Source organism: Lithobates pipiens, unplaced genomic scaffold (assembly GCF_037356315.1).
Source record: "Lithobates pipiens isolate NorthernLeopardFrog02 unplaced genomic scaffold, aLitPip1_a1.2 Scaffold_16, whole genome shotgun sequence".
In the NCBI taxonomy this organism is placed as follows: domain Eukaryota; kingdom Metazoa; phylum Chordata; class Amphibia; order Anura; family Ranidae; genus Lithobates; species Lithobates pipiens.
In genome coordinates this window covers 213,437,890-213,458,672 of record NW_027507748.1, presented here as the reverse complement: position 1 = coordinate 213,458,672, position 20,783 = coordinate 213,437,890, and the positions used below count along the sequence as shown (strand labels likewise).

General features: G+C 43.9%; 1 protein-coding gene across 1 annotated transcript in view; it reads left to right on the top strand.

Annotated features, from left to right (window-relative positions):
- Positions 1–20,783, top strand: part of LOC143982350 (arf-GAP with SH3 domain, ANK repeat and PH domain-containing protein 3-like) — a 114,569-nt gene that overhangs the window by 30,190 nt on the left and 63,596 nt on the right. The window contains exons 2-5 of the mRNA XM_077480988.1: positions 1,926–1,998; positions 5,033–5,178; positions 14,707–14,781; positions 14,883–14,932. Coding sequence (XP_077337114.1) covers positions 1,926–1,998; positions 5,033–5,178; positions 14,707–14,781; positions 14,883–14,932 — 344 coding nt within the window. The remainder of the gene's footprint in view (positions 1–1,925; positions 1,999–5,032; positions 5,179–14,706; positions 14,782–14,882; positions 14,933–20,783) is intronic.

The following is a 20,783-nucleotide window of genomic DNA, read 5'->3' as shown; positions in this document are numbered from 1 at the left end:
CAGCCAAAAATGATTGGTGTGTACTGTGTTGAAGGTACACAGAACACCCACTGCTTCAGATGCAAAGTAACACACTACAGGAGGCCGCCTTAAAGGCGGCCTTATATAGTGTGGGGCGTGCACTACACAGTCTGAGCTATGATTGGCCACAGGCATCCTGCCTGTGGCCAATCATGGCTCTCCTCGCTGCCGGCGCTGCGATTGGCCAAGCATGCGGGGTCACAGTGCATGCTTGGCCAATCATCGGACAGCAATGCACTGCGCCAACGCAGTGCATTGTGGTCCGCGCGCGCGTCACTCGAATTTTGACGCGAACGGCCAAAACGTTCGGAATTCGCCGAACGCACGAACAGCCAATGTTCGAGTCGAACGTACGTTCGACTCGAACACGAAGCTCATCCCTAATTAGAAGCTTTGCCAGGTTTTTACTGTTGTTTGTGTCCCCTTTGAGAAGATCCAACCTTACAATTGGTCCTCTGGAAGAGAAACTGAGTGGACCTCCAGAATGTTAAAGTTGTCACCAGAACTTGAATAGAAGGGATATGTTCCAATAGGGACCCTTGTTGCTGTGATTACTCAAATTCAAATCCAAACCATGACACTATCTGCCTGAAGTTTGCATGTTCTCCCCGTGCCTGAACGGGTTTCCTCTGGGTATTCCTGTTTCCACATAAAGACACGTTGGTAGGTTAACCACTTAAGGACCGGAAGTATTTATCCCCTTAACGACCAGGTGTTTTTTTGCGATATATCCTTTTAACTGATAATTGCGTGGTCATGCGATGTTGTACCCAAACAAAATTGATGTACTTTTTTTCCCACAATTATAGCTTTTTTTGGTGGTATTTGATCACCCCTGCGGTTTTTCTTTTTTGCACTATAACCAAAAAAAAAGACTGCCAAATTTGAAAACAAAAAAACAATATTGTTTACTTTTTGCTATAATAAATATCCCCCCCCCCCCCCCCCAAAAAAAAAACCTGTAAAATAACAATTTTATTCATCAGTTTAGGCCAATATGTATTCTTCTACATATTTTTGGTAAAAAAAAATCTCAATAAGCGTATATTGAGTTGTTTGCGCAAAAGTAATAGCGTCTACAAAATAGAGGAAAGATATATGGAATTTTTATTATTTTTTTTTTTTTACTAGCAATGGCGGCGATCAGTGATTTTTAGCAGAACTTCGACATTGCAGCGGACACTTTTAACACTTTTTTGGGACCAGTGACATTATTACAATGATCAGAAATAAAAATATCCACTGATCACTGTATAAATGACACTGGCAGGGAAGGGGTTAACACTAGGGGGCAATCAAGGGGTTAAGTGTGTCCTAGGGAGGTGTTCCTAACTGTGGGGGGTGGGGACTGACTGGGAGTACAGAGAGATCTCTATTCCTGATCACTAGGAGCAGACGATCACACTGTACTCCCCTGTCAGAACGGGGATCTGCTTTGTTTACACTGGCAGATCCCCCTTCTGCCTCTCTGAGGAGCGATTGCTGATGGTTGGCAGGCATCGCGGCCACTGGACCTGCAAATCGGCTTCCCTGCTGTGCAGCGGGCGCGTGCGCTCGCCCACAGTGACTTGTGCATGAAACGACATACCGATACGTCACTTGAAGCAATAGGGCTGCCCTGCCGCAGTATATATGCGGTGGGCGGTCCATAAGTGGTTAATTAGCTCCTGTCTAAATTGGCCCTAGTATGTGCATGTATGTGAGTTAGAGACCTTAGATTGTAAGCTCCTTGGGGTAAGGGACTGATGTGAATGAACAATGTACAATGTAAAACACTGCATAAATTGACGGAGCTATATAAGTACCTATAATTATTAAATAAATTTAAAGCGTTATTGTAACTGTTCCTTTACACGACCCCTCCTAGTAATCCTGTGTTTGCCATGTTTTATTTTTCTTTGCAGAGTTTAGAATCGGATCTCCAAGTTTTGGGTACAATCCGGAAGAGCGTACGATCCATCTATACAGCAGGTCTCTGTGAGTATCAGATACTTAGAGGAAGGTTCAAGGTATCTTAGGATGGTGTAGCGAGCATATTTCTGAGCTTCAACTTTGAAACATTCAGCAGAGCTGCAATATGCCTTGCCTTGCACTCAGCTTTAATAGATGGTCATAGTTATAGTTAGAGATGGGAGCAAACACGGTATAAATGAATAAGGATGGCCTGGGTTATGGTAACTTTGGAAATGAACATCGATGGCATGGCTCTTACTATATATGTGTTATAGGCCCCTTGCACATGGGACTGTCTAGCTGCTTTGCGTCCTTCCCGGTGTTTTAATGTGCCCAATAGGGACAGGTGCCCCAATGCCTACAGTCTGTCAAAGTCTATGGCAGGCTGCAGCTGGATGAAGCTGAACATTGTACTGAGTGGTATTCGCATTTAGGGCCCTATGCGTTCTGGGCCAAATGCCTGGAGTGTAGGTCTTCAGCATTCAGGACATTCATTCTTGAATGCATAGGGTTTTAAATGGACTACCACTTGGTACAGGGTTCAGTGTTCAGCCTTGTCCAGCCGTAGCCCGCAGTTGACTCTGATCGGCCACAGGCAGTGAGGCCGGACCCTGCACTTGTCCCTCACAGGCACATTGAAACACGGGAGGGACACACAGCAGCTGAACAGCCCAGTGTGCAAGGGGCTTACTGTTTTATGGCCAAGTCAGCTTAATATGTATATTTTAGGAGTGCGATATAAATTTGATTTGAAGAATCAGTCTGCCCATAAGATACATATTAGTCATAAGTGGTGAGGGGGTGGAAGGAGACCCTGACTTATTTTATGATGTCTTAGACCAGCCTTTCTCAACCTTTTCAACACAGAGGAACCCTGGAAATAATTGTCCGGTCCTGGGGAACCCATGCTAAAAATGGAAAATCTACAACTCATCATACATTAGTGTGATGGTCAATGCGAAGGATGCTTCTTACACTTGTGGTTATTGGGAAGAATTACCCCCTTACAGATAACTAAAAAGATCAATGGTGTCCTTGAGAACTTACCTGAGAGGCAGAAACTGACCATTGCTCAGGGAACCCCTAGCAACCTCTTGAGGAACCCAAGGGTTCCACGGAACCCTGGTTGAGAAACCCTGTCTTAGACATTCCAACAGTAAGACCTTCCTGCCATAAATCCAAACCTGTCCTTAGCTACCTTGGGGTTTTTAGCATTACTGACCACCTTTGTTTCATATCCTCCTGTTTTATTTTCTGTAATATGTAATAAGCAAAAAAACAAAACAAACAAAGTAGGAACCCCTCATAGTGACCACAGTAGGTGTACAGACCCAGGAACTCAAGTGGAGTTCCATCAGGTAAAATAAACTGTGAGCCTGTTTATCTCTCCTTCATCCACCAAAAACTGAAATATGAGTATTGGGTGACTGGCCCTTTAACGTTTAACATCTTTCTCCCTTTCTTATTGTAAATTCCTAAATCCTATTCACTTTTGAGTTCGATCTTTGTCCAGCTGCTGCTGCACGGGTGTGGGAAAATTCCCAGGGGCTGCTTCGAGTCTGCTGGACAATTGGAGCCAGCAGTGCATTATGAGGCCACATCCACACTATGAGGGTAGAATCCAGAAGAGTGTACAATCTGGATTTCTATGTTTTTTTGTTTTCTATTTGCCCTTGCTATAACTGGTGTTGATCACATGCTTGAAAATGGCAGTCACAGCACAAAGGGAGGAACACGTCCTAAGACCTGATTCACATCTATGCATTTTTAGTGCTTTTTACATTTTGCAGATTTTCACTACAGTCCATTTTAAATGGAACACGTTCTGTAGTGCAAATCTGCAAAATGCAAAAAGCACCAAAAATGCATACAGTAGGTGTGAATCAGGCCTAAGGCTTGATTCACATCTATGGCATTTTTAGTGCATTTTGCAGATTTGCACTACGAAAGTTGTTCCACAGGAAACCATTTAAATTGGACTGTAGTGAAAATCACCAAAATGCAAAAAGCACAAAAAATGCATAAGTGTGAATCAAGCCTAAAGTCCTATGAAGCACTGGCTACAATTGTATGAGCCCTGTTTACACTGCATAGCTGCAGACAGATTTTATGCAGTGCTTTGGAGTGCACCTGAAGTGACAGTCCATTTTTTCTGGGCATAGGAATGATTTAACTTTCCCTTAGACATTTCAATAAAGTTCATATTAGTTCACACTAGATGCAATCCAGTATATTTTTAAAGTGGAACTTTACTTGCATTCTACGTATTAAGGTGAAATTTTTTTTCAAGCAGCAGCGCCTCCGAGTCCCCTTTATACTTTTCTGAGCTCTGGCCAGTGTCTCCTGTCCTGATTGGATAGATGGATAGCAGCGCAGCCATTGGCTCCCGCTGTGGTCAATCAAATCTAATGATGCAGCGCGCGGGGGGGGGGCGGGGCCGAGTCATACATTCGGCAGTTCGGCACCCGCAAGGTAACCCCCTCGAGGATGCGCTTCCCCTAGGGGGTTATCTGATGCAGGGAGGAGCTGCAAGAGCCGCCTGGGGACCCCAGAAGAGGATGATTGGGGCCACTCTGTGCAAAATGAGCTGTACAGTGGAGGTAAGTATATGTTTGTTATTTTAAATTAAAAAAACAAAAAACAAACCCTTACAATCACTTTAAGCTGGCCATACACTGTTTGAATTTTGGATAGCTCCTGATAAACCAGCTGAAATTTGATTAGTGGGTGGCCCAGTCAGCCACCTCCTGCCCGATATCCCTTGATGGACACAGCCAAACAATCACTATGTCCAGTCTTATGCAGCTGGGACACTTGTCAAAATGCAATAGCCACTTTGGCAGATGTGTCCATTGGTGCTGTGTAGAGTGTTTGGAGGAATCTGCTAGATTCTTTCTATTTAGCCTGCAGCCTGAAGAAAGAAAAGTCAATGCGTATGGCCAGCTGTTAACAGCACACTCGCTTTGTAGAGCCTCTCCCTTTTCTGGCCTTGTCTACATGTAGTGTGCAGTCACTGTCTGTCACGTTAATCATCTTTTTGTGTATTTTCACCCCCTAGCTTTTGTGAATGCTCAGGAGAGCTACGTGGAAGCCTTGCAGTCCCTGGGCTCAAACCAGCTATCATCAAGCAACCATGAACTGACCACCGGATTTCTGAACTTGTCTGTTCTCTCCAGGGAGCTATGTGCCCTCTTCAGCAACATGGTGAGAGGGCTTGTGTGGTCTTCAGACACAACCGTCTCTCCACCTTCACCTCTCTCTGTACCTCTCACTCCATTAATCTCTTTCTGAAATGTTTCCTTTTGTTCCCCACCCCCTATGCCTTTCTGACTGTATGTGATATTGCAGCACTGACAGAATAATTTCCTCTTCATATGGCTCCAATTAAACACCCAGAGAACTTGTGGGAGTGTGTGTACTGATGTTTAGGGGGTGAGGGAATGAAATAGAAAAGGGGGATTTACGCCAAAAGAATGTGTTACTAACTCAGAATAGATGTCTGAATACAATATCTCCTTGTAAGGCCTCATTCACGTGTGCAATTTGTGCCAGCTGCGGCAAGAATCCAGAATATTACTGTATTCTCAGGTGGTTGCAAATAGTTGCGTAGCAATGACCGGCTAACAGTGGCCGCAGCTGTCCGAGGCTGTGATTGGACATGAAGAAGTTACCTGGACAGATGATCGCCACTGGGCCGATCATCCATCCCTAACCACAGGTAATTGCTCCATGTGTGATTAGATCTGAGCATCATTAGAAGATCTCACAGACAATCCCAGGAGCCTTTCCCTGCTTCACGTGTATACCACAAACAAAAAGAGCTGCAGTCCAGCAACGGTCAATGGAATGTTTTTTTAAAGGTAGCTAGGAAGTAGCGTAGTCCCACCAAAATCCTCTCCCGTTTCACAAAGAAGGGGTTAATTGTAGAGATCCAAACAACTGTGGAGAGCCGTGGCCGTTGGTATCCTGTAACTACATTGTACAGATCCATGACCATCCGTAAACCCAGCTGGCGTAATTGTCCACATGAATGAGGCCTAAAGCCTCGTACACACGATCGGATTTTCGGCAGGGAATTGTGTGATCACAGACTGTTGGCCTAAAATCCGACTGTTAGTATGCTCCATCAGACAATTATTGTCCAACTTTCCGCCAACAAATGTTGGATGGCAGGCTAGTAAATTTTCACCAGACAATGGTCTGTTTTCAGAATTTCATATCGTCTGTACACAAGTCCGTCACACAAAAGTTGAAAGTTTAAACACACATGCTCGGAATCAATGCTCACCAAACCTGACATTAGCACTACGTTCGTGTTTATTGACCGACAATTGTGTACCATTTGTATGCAAGGCAAGTTCCTGGCACACGCCCGTCGGACAAAAGTCTAATGCCACGTACACACGATCGGAATTCTCGTCGGAAAAAGCTCTGATGGTTTTCCCAACGAAATTCCGACAGAATTTGGCTCAAGCTGTTTCGCCTACACACGGTCACATCAAATTCCGATCGTTTATAACGCGGTGACGTACAACACGTACGTCGGGACTAGAAAAAGGAGGTTCAATAGCCAGTAGCCAATAGCTTCTGTCTCGTAGTTGAATCTGAGCATGCGTGATTTTTGGCATCTCGGAATTGCATACACACGATCGGAATTACTGATAGAAAGTTTATCCATCGGGAAAATTGAGAAAATGCTATCAATATTTTGCTGGCGGAAATTCGGACAGCTAAATTCCGATGGAGCATACACACGGTCGTATTTTCCGATGAAAAGCTCTCATCTGGCTTTTTCTGGCCGGAATTCCGATCGTGTGTACGCGGCATAACTCTTTGTTGTCCAACAATCTGATCATGTGTACGAGGCTTAAGGCTTCATGTAAACGGGATGTTTTTACAACCTCTCCTGAACAATTTAACTTGACAGATAGTAACCCACATTTAAAACGTCTGTTTTGTCTTGTTTACTTGCAACGTTTAGCGGTGTTTTGCCGCATTTGTGTTTAGAAGCTTTTTAAAAAAATGTATATATTTTTTCAAAATAGCCAAAAATGAAAAGCGCATGTAAATGAAACGTGGCTAAACGCGAGTGTTTAGAAGCGTTTAGAAGCGTTTGGTGCTTGAAACGCCTCTAAACTCAGCTTCTGAAAAAAATGCCCAACTGCTCATTAGGCCCCTTTCACACTGGAGCGGTGCGCTGGCTGGACGGTGAAAAAAGTCCTGCTAGCCGCATTTTTGGAGCTGTGAAGGAGCGATGTATTCACTGCTCCTAAACTGCTCGTACCCATTGAAATCAATGGGGCAGCGCGACTATACCGCCGGCAAAGCGCCGCTGAAGAGGCGGTTGTAACCCTTTTTTGGGTACTAGCGGGGGTTAAAACCATTGCTGCTAGCAGCCGCATACCACCGATAAAACGACGGTAAAGCTCCGCTACAAAAAGCTGCGCTTTACCGCCGACGCCTGCACCGCCCCAGTGTAAAAGGGACCTAAACGTCCGTTTACCAGCAGCAGTGTACATGAGGCCTAAGTATGCTACATTTTTATATGTTCAGTAATATGACAAATTCATTAATACTATGCCACCCATTATTACAGGTACTAGTGCTTTCAATGTATGCAGCACTTTACATATACAGTATATTATACACTCACATCAGTCCTTGGGCTCAAGGAGCTTACAATCCATAGGTGTGGGCAGCCTATTGCATTAAGGTGTTCACCCCAAAGCTCAAACACACTTGCGTGTGTGTGTGTGTGTGTATGTGTATGTGTGTGTGTGTGTGTGTATACAGTGGTGTGAAAAAGTGTTTGCCCCCTTCCTCATTTCCTGTTCCTTTGCATGTTTGTCACACTTAAGTGTTTCGGAACATCAAACCAATTTAAACAATAGTCAAGGACTACACAAGTAAACACAAAATGCAATTGGTAAATGAAGGTGTTTATTATTAAAGGTGAAAAAAAATCCAAACCATCATGGCCCTGTGTGAAAAAGTGATTGCCCCCCTTGTTATAACATACTATAACTGTGGTTGTCCACACCTGAGTTAAATTTCTCTAGCCACACCCAGGCCTGATTATTGCCACACCTGTTCACAATCAAGGCATCACTTAAATAGGAGCTGCTTGACACAGTAAGGTCCACCAGAAGATCCTTAAAAGCTACACATCATGCCGAGACCAAAAGAAATTCAGGAACAATTGAGAAAGAAAGTAATTGAGATCTATCCGTCTGGAAAGGGTTATAAAGCCATTTCCAAAGCTTTGGGAATCCAGCGAACCACAGTGAGAGCCATTATCCACAAATGGCGAAGACATGGAACAGTGGTGAACCTTCCCAGGAGTGGCTGGCCGCCCAAAATTACCCCAAGAGCGCAGCGACGACTCATCCAAGAGGTCACAAAAGACCCCACAACAACGTCCAAGGAACTGCAGGCCTCACTTGCCTCAGTTAAGGTCAGCGTTCATGCCTCCACCATCAGGAAAAGACTGGGCAAAAATGGCCTGCATGGCAGAGTTCCAAGGAGAAAACCACTGCTGAGCAAAAAGAACATCAAAGCTCGTCTCAATTTCTCCACAACACATCTTGATGATCCCCAAGACTTTTGGGACAACATTCTGTGGACCGATGAGACAAAAGTGGAACTCTTTGGAAGGTGTGTGTCCAAGTATATCTGGCGTAGAAGGAACACTGCATTTCATAAAAAGAACATTATACCAACAGTAAAATATGGTGGTGGTAGTGTGATGGTCTGGGGCTGTTTTGCTGCTTCAGGACCTGGAAGACTTGCCGTGATAAAAGGAACTATGAATTCTGCTGTCTACCAAGAGATCCTGAAGGAGAATGTCCGACCATCTGTTTGTGTACTCAAGCTGAAACGAACTTGGGTTCTGCAGCAGGACAATGATCCTAAACACACCAGCAAGTCCACCACCGAATGGCTGAAGAAAAACAAAATGAAGACTTTGGAGTGGCCTAGCCAAAGTCCTGACCTGAATCCTATTGAGATGTTGTGGTATGACCTTAAAAAGGCCGTTCATGCTCGAAAACCCTCTAATGTAACTGAATTAGGACAGTTCTGCAAAGATGAGTGGGCCAAAATTCCTCCGGGACGCTGTAAAAGCCTCATTGCACGTTATCGCAAACGCTTGGTTGCAGTTGTTGCTGCTAAGGGTGGCCCAACCAGTTATTAGGTTTAGGGGGCAATCACTTTTTCACACAGGGCCATGATGGTTTGGATTTTTTTTCACCTTTAATAATAAACACCTTCATTTACAAATTGCAGTTTGTGTTTACTTGTGTTGTCCTTGACTATTGTTTAAATTGGTTTGATGTTCCGAAACACTTAAGTGTGACAAACATGCAAAGGAACAGGAAATGACTTCCTCACTTTTTCACACCACTGTATATATATATATATATATATATATATATATATATATATATATATATATATATATATATATATATATATATATATATATATATGCAGTACACAGTAGTATTTATAGCAGTAGGGCAACAATGGACAGTGTCAGTAGAGCAGAGATTGGTGTCAGCAGTTTATTTTTATTATTTTTTTTATTTTTACAATTTAATTTTTTTATTATTTAAAAAAAAATATTTTTAATGAAAACTTTTTATTTATTTTTTTACAACTTTTTAGGAGCCCATTCGGGGGGTCTAAACAGACCCCTGATGTCTCACTTTTTTTTTGAGAGAGAGAAAGGAACTGAGTACAGAGAATCCCTAGTCCCTTTCTATGCAGCAAAGCAGCAGGGAGTATCTGCGCAGCACAGGGTGATTGAGGTGTGCCCTGGCACATCCTGTGCGCATGCATATGTTACAATCTAAGGTCCCTAAATCACATTCATACATACACATACTAGAGCCAATTTAAACAGAAGCCAACTAATCTTTGCAAAGTAGCTTATATAATCTAAATAGGAAGTTTGCTTCCTAAAGGGGTTGTAAACCCTTGTTTTTGTTTTTTTTTAAATAGAAAACATGTTATACTTACTTACTCTGTGCAATCTTCTTCTGGGGAGCCCCGCCAGCGCTCCAGGCCCCTCTTCTTTATCAGGGGACCCCACAGAAAGCCGCTTTCCATGGGGCCAGCGTGAGGGACTCGGGCCTCCCCGTGTCACTGCATTTGATTGACAGCAGCGGGAACCAATGGAGTTACTGCTGTCATGCACATCGCTGGATCGGATCAGGCTCAGGTAAGAAAAAGGGGGGGGGGGGGGAGCTGCAGCCCAGAAGGTTTTTAAACTACTTTAAATTCTGATTGTTTCCACAGCTAGATATTGTACAAGATAAAGGACACGTATGATCTTATTCAATAAATCAGTAGCAAAGTTAAAAGACAGAAAACCTTTAACAATCAATCAGAATCCATCTTGTTTTAATATGACTTTAATTATACTCTACAAAGTGTATATGTGTAGATTTTGGAAGGGGGAGTATATGGTGTAAGTTGCAGTCAGATTTTTGGCTTCTTTCAGTAGGTAGCCTGTTTTAAAAATCCAGTCCCTTTGTTGTTCTGATCCCTCTGCTGCCCTGCAGGTTGGAATAAAGTAGTTGGCCCCATAGAAGTTCATGGGAGTTCCTGATCTCCCAGCATCTTCCAGCATATGTAATAAAATATACAGTTTGTGGAGTTTATCTACATAAATATGAACAGAGAGGAAAAAGGAGGCTGTGAACTGCTTCTGAAAATGTCAATAGTTTGGCTTTACATTTATTACTTTGAGACGCCGCCCACCTGGCCCTTGGTGGATATTGAATAAGGACCCAAGAGATGCAAGGTTAGTATACTAACCACTTGGTTGCCATGTGTATCTGAATTATAGGGGAATGAGATAGCCTGACAAATGGAACCAAAAGAGGGCCAAAAAAATGGCCGCAATCTCCGCCTGGTCTCAGGCATTGATGAGTGCACTCCACGCAAGTGTTACCCCGAGTGCACGGAGCGCAGGAGGCCCTGCCCACAAACAGGTCAGATCAGCAACTAAAAATGACCAAGATAACTGACTTCAAAAAGTCCTTTATTCTTGTCCAACATAACAGGAAAGCAAAATGCAGCCAAAGATTCGTGGACCCATCTCTTCCATTACCCCCATCTGGACCCAAAAGTAATCTCGCCTCAAAAATGCCTGGACTTTAACGGCTTTGTAAGTATTTTTAGACATCAAGGGGTTGATTTACTAAAACTGGGGAGTGCAAAATCTGTTGCAGCTCTGCATAGAAACCAATCAGCTTCCAGATTTTTTATATTTTTTTGCCAAATTTGAAGAAGCTGACGTTAGGTGCTGATTGGCTACCGTGCACAGCTGCACCAGATCTTGCCAGTGTTAGTAAATCAACCCAAAGTGAGTCCAACAATAGTTTAATGCAGTGGTTCTCAACCCGGTCCTCAAGTATCCCCATTTCTCCTATGCCGCGTACACACAATCAGAATTATGGTCGGAAAAGAGTCTGATGGTTTTCCCAACGGAATTCCACTCAAGCTGTCTTGCATACACACGGTGACAGCAAATTCCGACCGCCAAGAACGCGGTGACGTACAACACGTACGACGGGACTAAACAAAGGAAGTTCAATAACTAGTAGCCAATAGCTTCCATCTCATAGTTGAATCTGAGCATGCATGAGTTTTTGCGCGTCCTAATTGCATACACACGATCGGAATTTCCATCGGGAAAATTGAGAACATGCTCTCAAAATTTTTGCTGGCGGGAATTCGGCCAGCTAAATTCCGATGGAGCATACACACAGTCGCATTTTCCGATGAAAAGCTCTCATCGGTCTTTTGCTGGCCGAAATTCCGATCGTGTGTACACGGCATCAGATAAAATAGCTGTCCAAAATACCAAGCCATTTGATTTAAAGCTCCTGTGCAAGATAAAGGAAAACCTGCAAATATGGCCTGTTGGGGGAGCTCAACCCAAAAGGAAAGCTCCGCTTGTTTGCTTCCTCCCGCCCTCTGCTACCTTTCGGGGTGGGGGGGAGTCAAACCTGTCAAAACCAGGTACCAGCTCCCACTTCTGGCACACAGGTCCCAGAAGACAGCAGGACCAAAAAGCGCAGCTTAAATCACACATGCGCAGTAGGAAACTTCCTGTTTCCCTTAGTGAACATGTTGGCGCCTGCACCCGGAGCCAATGGACGGATCGCAGGCTCCTTGGACAGGTAAGTGTCCTTATATTAAAAGTCAGCAGCAACAAATACTTTTATTTTTTCCCCAGACTGGAAGGCCTCTTTAACCTGAGGGAGGAGCTTTTACACCCCTAAAATGCGTTGGATGCTTTTGGTTTTCTGTTATTTGGGCCACTATTTTTGTGTTCACTTATATGCAGATTTTTTAATTTGGGTGACCACTTTGTCTTGTGGGGGCTCTCTGCTCTGCTAGGGCTGCCACCTTTTCATCAAGCCAAACCTGACCACTTTAGTGGCGCACAGCAATTATTTTTTGCAGTTTACACTATAGGATTGTAAAAGACCTGGGACACCTTTGAGTGCCCCAATAAGAGTAGTACTGCCGCGCATTTAGCATCTGTGATGAACAGTGGGTGTGGTCAATTTGTGTTATTAATGGGAGAAGGTTAACCGCTTCAGCCCTGGAAGATTCTACCCCCTTCCTGACCATAGCACTTTTTGCGATTTGGCACTGCGTCGCTTTAACTGTCAATTGCGTGGTTGTGAGACGTGGCATCCAAACAAAATTGACGTCCTTTTTTTCCCACAAATAGAGCTTTCTTTTGGTGGTATTTGATCACCTCTGTGAGTTTTATTTTCTGCTCTATAAACAAAAATAGCGACAATTTTGAAAAATTATTTTTTACTTTTTGCTATAATAAATACCCCCCAAAAATATATAAAAAAAAAACGCAATAAGCGTATATTGATTGGTTTGCGCAAAAGTTATAGCGTCTACAAAATAGGGATAGATTTATAGCATTTTTATTATCATTTTTTTTTTTTACTAGTAATGGCGGCAATATGCGATTTTTATCGTGACTGCGATATTATGGCAGACACGGACAATTTTGACACATTTATGGGACCATTGGCATTAATACAGCGATCAGTGCGATTAAAAATGTCACTGGAAGTGAAGGGGTTAACACTAGGGGGCAGTGAAGGGGTTACGCTTGTCCTAGTACGTGTTCTAACTGAAGGGGGATGGGGACTGTGTTGGGGAGATAACAGATTTTCTGTTCATACTCTGTATGAACAGACGATCTGTCACTTCTCCCGTCAGAGAACCGGAAACTGTGTGTTTACACACAGAGTTCCAGGCTCTCCGTGACTCCGCAGCTATCGCAAGAGTCTTGATCACCGCTGGGCACTTGCATTGGCTGGGGGGGGGGGGGGGGGGACACACACACACCCCCTAGTGGCCACAGGGCGAAGCGACGTTACTTAACGTTGTTTCGCCCAGCACAGCCATTCTGCCGCAGTACAACTGCGCCGGCTGGTCGGCATGTGGTTAAGGAATCAAACAAGGTTAGTCTGTCCCTAGTACAGCCCCCCAGGTCAGTCTGTACCCCCTTATAATCCCTCCTTGGCCAGTTTGTCCCTCAGTACATCCCCCCCTGGTCAGTCTGTCCCCCAGTACAGTTCCCCCCAGGTCAGTCTGTCCCCCAGTACAGTCCCCCCCCAGGTCAGTCTGTACCCCAGTATAATCCCTCCTTGGTCAGTCTGTCCCCCAGTACAGTCCCCCCCAGGTCAGTCTGTCCCCCAGTACAGTCCCCCCCCAGGTCAGTCTGTACCCCAGTATAATCCCTCCTTGGTCAGTCTGTCGCCCAGTACACCCACCAGGTCAGTCTGTCATCCAATATAATCCCTTCTTGGTTAGTCTGTCCCCCAGTATAATCTCTCCCCAGGCCAGTCTATATCCCAATTAAAGCGCCTCCCCCCACTAATATAATTAAAAGCACTGGAAGCTGGCAGGAGGGGAGAGTGGGATAGGACTGGTGCTGCAGGGCTTCCACTGATGTGTCTGGGCTTCAGATGGACTGACACTCGGTCACAGGATTTAAAAACCCGGACTGTCTGGGTGGGAACCCTACTCTCTGCTGTTTTGGAGAGCTGCTGATCCCAAGCCATCAGGCCAACCATTTGTTGCTTTTTTATTTTTTTTAACATTTTAAGTCGAGTGCCTCACTTCCACCTCTCCCTGTTCAGATGGCAGGCCTCCAATTCACATAGTACTAATGTTTCATGTCTTGTATAGGAATGGAAGCCTTCAGGCACAATGAGCCCTCTAGCCTCTATTGTGGCCTGCTGTGGTGGTAGGTACACCTATACTTTTTATTCTCTTTAGTTGTGTTATAAATGCATTTTTGCGTTGCACAGCATGCCCCCCCCCCATAGATCTGTAACCACACTCACACTCCGCAGACTTCCTGGCTGTCAATTCTTGGTTAACAAAAGAATTTGCCTGCCCTAACCAGCAGCTGGTTGTCAAATCCACATTCTGTCCACATTCTCCTCATTTTGCCGATATCAGCATTTCTAAAAGCCCAAACGTTAATCATAAGATGCAGGCAGGGTTGGCAAGCAGCTGTCTGGCTACTGGGAGTCTATTAACATGTTCGCAGCTATAAGCAAAGGACAGATTTAGCCCTGGGAATGTGCTAATTGCTGCTTTTACAAAGTGCACCATCAGGCATATGGAAATGATTTGAAATATTAACCGAGAATTTTGCATTTCAATGTAATCTTTTAGATCCAGAACCTGAACAGCATCCTCTCATTTCCTTTGGACTCGTTATTGCGAGTAGATTCAAAAGATGGGCGAATGGTACGTTAAAGTCTTTCTCATTGTTGGAATAATATAAGATCAGATTGTGTTTTTTTTTTTAGCTATTTGCTTTCCTAACACCTCTTTTTATGTCTGTGCAGGAACTGAGGAAACAGGCAGACAAGAGCTGGAAGGAATGTGAGATAAGAGCGTAAGATTACTGCTTGTAGTAGATTGCCTATGTGTGGTGGGTAGTAAGGGCAAGCAGGAACACGGTACATGGTAATAGGAAGTGCTAAAGATAATATGTGCTGAGAAAAACCTGGAAGATGCCAGTTGTGATTCCTTCTTTCAGTGCTGGTTCACACTTGTGCTCTGCGAATTCCGCCCCGCATCCAAATCGCACCCCATTCATGCGAACCACTGCGGGTGTGTATGTTAAGTTAAGGACACCCTGAAATCGGTTTGCAAAACGCAGTGCGATATGCAGAATCGGATTGCATCGGTGTTTACGTTCTTGTGCAACCAAAAAAAAGGGTCCTGTACAATTTTGGTGCGGATTTAAAAAAAATTGTCACAGGTTTTACTGATTTAAACACAGTTGCATTGTTGTCTATGGCAGTGGCCCCAAACCTTTTTGCCAAGGCCCAGGGGGTGTATGCGGCTTTTGGTGGGCAATTTATCGGGGCAATGGCTGGTGTTAGCGCTTCAATCATCATTGGTTTCTATGCAGAAGTGAGCCTGATTTTGCACTTTTCAGCTTTAGTAAATAAACCCTATTGTGTACTTAAAAGTGGGGTATGCCTGTAATGCAGAATGTGCCACCAGATGCAGAGTGTTACTTGCCACGTTGCCTGCCACCAGATGCGGTTTGTCCCCTCCCACGTTGCCTGTCACCAGATGCAGTTTATTAGTTGCCACGTCGCCTACCATCAGATGTGGTTTGTCCCTTCCCACATCGCCTGTCACCAGATGCGGTTTGTTACTTGCCACGTCGCCTGTCACCAGATGCGGTTTGTTACTTGCCAGGTCGCCTGTCACCAGATGCGGTTTGTTACTTGCCACGTCGCCTGTCACCAGATGCGGTTTGTCCCTTCCCACATCGCCTGTCACCAGATGCGGTTTGTTACTTGCCACGTCGCCTGTCACCAGATGCGGTTTGTTACTTGCCACGTTGCCTGTCACCAGATGCGGTTTGTTACTTGCCACGTCGCCTGTCACCAGATGCGGTTTGTCCCTTCCCACATCGCCTGTCACCAGATGCGGTTTGTTACTTGCCACGTCGCCTGCCACCAGATGCGGTTTATCCCTTCCCACATCGCCTGTCACCAGATGCAGTTTGTCCCTTCCCACGTTGTCTGCCACCAGATGCTCAGTGCCACTTGCCACCAGATGCGTTTTGTCCCTTGCCATGTCACCTGCCACCAGATGTGGAGTGTCACTTGCCACTTTACCTGCCACTACATGTGGAGTGTCCCTTGCCACATCACCTGCCGCCAGATGTGTTTTGTCACTTGCCACGTCGCCTGCCACCAGATGCGTTTTGTCACTTGCCACGTCGCCTGCCACCAGATGTGTTTTGTCACCTGCCACATCACCTACCACCAGATGGGATTTGTCATTGCCACGTCACCTGCCACCAAATGTGAATTGCCACCTGCCACCACATGAAGATCGTCACTGTAGTGGTGGCAGCATAGGCGTGCGCTTTCAGAGGCAAGCCTGGAGTATTGAGAGTGAACAGCGTTGATGGGGGGGGGGCACTGAGAGATGATCTCATCTCTCTGCTCCCCCGTCTCACCTCCAGCACTATATGGATGAAATCATAGTAAAACATACCTGTTGATCCTGCCAGAAGCCATACCTGCATGTAATCTTTTTGTATAGGGTAACAATTCTGACACAGTGACATACCCAAACCCATGGCTCTGCTCAAGACTTACTCCTTTTGTCACACACGGATAGCCCAGGTGCTGGTTGCCACTCTTTGTCAAAAATATAAAAATGTAAGCCGCACTCTAAAACGTAGCTCTTCTTTCCGTGTTTAATAATTGTTAAAAAAAAAGACTGCATACAATAATGTCTCCACCTGAAACCAACCTTCCTGGACGTGTTTCATCACTGATTGCTTGCCCACAATATGATAATGGCGTTTTCCATATTTGTGCACATTTTCAAATTTTGTACTATGAACTGATAGAGAAATGATATATAGTCACACTAGTTTGGACCTACATTCTTCAGTTCTATTCCTGGGTATACTATTAGCTTGCTTGCTCACAAGAAATAGGGGAGGACCTCCCCTATCCTTGTGAGCAAGCCAGCAGCGGTGAAACGCGTCAAAAAGGTTGGTTTTGGGTGGAGACATTATTGTATGCAGACTTTTTTGAATTATTAAACACAGAAAGAAGAGCTGAGTTTTGGAGTGCGGCTTACATTTTTTATATTAATGCTGACATCCAATAATCACAACCAGTATTGTCACCACAGTGTCTATAATCCAAGGCTGCACTACAGAAATACATACTGTATAACCAATGTGGGCACAGTACCCTGACCAAGAGTTGGAACAGCAGCAAATATATAAAGGGAAAACCATGTAAGAAAGGAAAGGACAGAATAAAATTGCTTTAACTCTAAACTCTAGGTTGGTATAAAGGACGCAAATCATTGCAGCTCTGTATTCATTAATACATCGTTCAATTTTTTTAAATTGTTTTTTGAATGCTTGAATCTGACCGTGTATCAGCCTCTTGCATTCTCTGTACAGCAGAGCTCAGAGGCTGCGGGGAAAAAATACTACAAAGAGCTGCCACAAAGCATGCTGATAGGAGGAGAGAGCAGAGTGATAGAGAGATGAGCCTATCACTGTGCAGCTTTCCCAGTGTCCAGTCACAGGCTGGGGGCGGGGACAAGAAACCCCGCGACTCAGTAGAACTAAGGTTGGATGATGCTGGCCATCATTCAAGAAGACTGAGGACATCTGGTGACAGAAAGGAAGTACTGTAGGAGATTTAAGGTAAGTATTGCTACAAAGGAGGCTTTGAGGAGCAGGTTTAAGGCTAAATAATGCAATCTCTATTGCATTTGTAGTGTCTATGACCTAGATTCCTATACACATACAGATTATCTGCATAGAATGGTAAGTTTAGACTTTGCATGAATTACTTCTTACTGTATATAGGATACCACTACATTCAGAGAGAATAAAACCTCCTTATTTATAAAAAAATGATTGCAGTGAATGCAAGTTTACTTCTTCCGTTCCATGTACGATAAGGGGCATTTTGTACACAATCTCAATTAATTGAAATTTGGGTCACCTACAGTCTTTATAGAGAAGTGACATCATCTGTCAATGAATGGTTAGCCTGGCGACGGCTGAAGAGTTTTTTAGGATCAGTAAATGTAAGGCATGCTGGGCTTTTGAGTTTCTCCTCTGAACATCTTTTACTTTTGGCAGGAAGAAGCTGCTTAAAAAAACATTGCTAAAGCCACATTTTGCACACATGTTTAGGCGTGAAAAGTGTTTCAGTAGACACGTTTGTTCCAAATTAGTTTTTCAACAAATTTGTTAAACGAGTTATCGTTAATTTGAATATTTCCGAATTAACGATAACCCATTTAACAAATTTTTCAGAATATTTGGAAATTCGAAATTCCAAGAGCCAAAAAAAAACCCAAAAAATTCTAAAATGTGAAATAATAATTAAACTAATAATAACTTAACTTAAAATGATTGAAAAGCTTTTTTTTTTTTTTTAAATAACAAACATGCCATACCTCCACTGTGAAGTTTGTTTTGCACAGAGTGGCCCGATCCTTCTCTTCTGGGCTCCTCTTTGCATCAGATAAACCCCTAGGAGAAGCGCTCCCCCGGGGCTTACCCTGCGGGTGCGCTCCTGGGTCCATCATTCGGGTCCATAGGCGCTGAATGTATGTCTCAGCCCAGACATAATTGGATTTGATTGAAAGCAGCGGCAGACAGTGGCTGTTCTGTTATCAATCTATCCAATCAAGTGCCGAGAACCCCGGGCAGAGGGATAGCGCATCCTCGCCGTGGGAAATTCCAGGGCTCAGGTAAGTAAAATGGGGGGACTGGGTAGCCGGTCACTGCCAGGTGTTTTTTTTCCTTAAGTCATAGGATGCATTAACCGCTTCCCGACAGACTCATGCAGATATACTGAGGCAGAAGGGCACGTACAGGCAGATTAACTTACTTGTATGTTGCCCTTTAAGAGGCGGCTTGCAGGCGCGCGTGCCCACCGGGAGCTCTGTGACCATGATCACGGGTCCTGCAGACCCGATGTCCGCGGGGATACCCGCGATCGTCTCACAGTGAGGAAGAATGGGGAGATGCTAATGTAAACAAGCATCTCCCCATTCTGCCTAGTGACACTGTCACTGATCAGCTCTCTCTGTAATTGGGAGCAGAGATCAGTGACGTGTCACACACAGCCCCCCCCCCCCCCCCCCCACAGTTAGAATCACTCCCTAGGATACACTTAACCCCTACAGCACCACCTAGTGGTTAACCCCTTCACTGCCAGTGAAATTTTTACCGTAATCAATGCAATTTTTTAGCATGGATCGCTGTATCAATGCCAATGGTCCCAAAAATGTGTCAAATTTGTCCAATATGTCCGCCATAATGTCGCAGTCATGATAAAAATTGCTGATCGCTGCTATTAAAAATGCCATAAAACTATCCCCTATTTTTAGACGCTATAACTTTTGCACAAACCAATCAATAAAAGCTTACTGCGATTTCTTTTACCAAAAATATGTAGAAGAATACGTATCGGCCTAAACTGAGGAAAAAAAATGTTTTTTTTTACATTTTTTTTGAGGATATTTATTATAGCAAAAAGTAAAAAATAATGTGTTTTTTTTTTTTTCAAAATCGTCGCTATTTTTTTGTTTATAGCACAAAAAATAAAAACCGCAGAGGTGATCAAATACCACCAAAAGAAAGCTCTATTTGTGGGGAAAAAAATATATTGATTTTGTTTGGGAGCCACGTCGCATGACCGCGCAATTGTCAGTTAAAGTGACGCAGTGCCGTATTGCAAAAAAATTGCCTGGTCATGGGGGGGGGGTAATCTTCTGGTGCTGAAGATGTTAATTGAACAAGCTGACATTAGAAGCTTATTTTGGTTTGATGCACAGCTGCACCAGCTTTAGTAAATCTCCCCCATAGACTAACACAGAGGTGCGTTTTCAGGCAGAGATAAAGCAGCATTTTTTTTAAGCCCAGTTTGCATGAGCCCTAAAATACAGACTGGCTTTTATAAAAGAAGATGCAAAGTTACTAAAGCTTCTGAGAGGGGATAATGGAGTCGGAAATGTTCCTATGCAAGGGTGATATTTACACAAAACATCCTGTGTAAAGTAATCTAAAGCAGTTCCTCCCTCCCAGCTGTGGCCATAAAAGATGAACTCAACCAAGAAATGTTATTAGAGTGGAAAGGTACAGAAAAGGTTGTTTAAGAAGTCATTTCAGGCGTGTTGGCCCTTTGAAAGTTCCCTGATGGTTGTTTGCGCTCTACGAAGGGCCACATTTCAGTTCTGGATAGTTTTCCAGTGTCCTCCTTATGACCACACATTTTTCTGTGTAGACTGTTCTATAACGCATAAAAAACTAAAATCTGTATGTAGCTGAAATACTAAAATAAACAAAAGAATTGGTGTGCCTCTTTAACTACTTCAATACAGGGCACATACACCCCCTTCCTGCCCAGGGCAATTTTCAGCTTTCATCACTGTTTAAATGACAATTGCGCGGTCATGCTACACGGTACCCAAACAGAATTTTTATAATTTTATTCCCACAAATAGAGCTTTCTTATGGTGGTATTTGATCACGTCTGTGGTTTTTATTTTTTGCTAAACAAATAAAAAAAAGACCTAAAATTGTGAAAAAAAACGTTTTTCTTTTTGTTTCTGTTATAAAATTTTGTAAATAAGTATGTTTTCTCCTTCACTGATGGGCACTGATCAGGCGGCACTGATGGGCACTGATAAGGGGGCACCGATGAGGCAGCACCAATGAGGTGGCACTG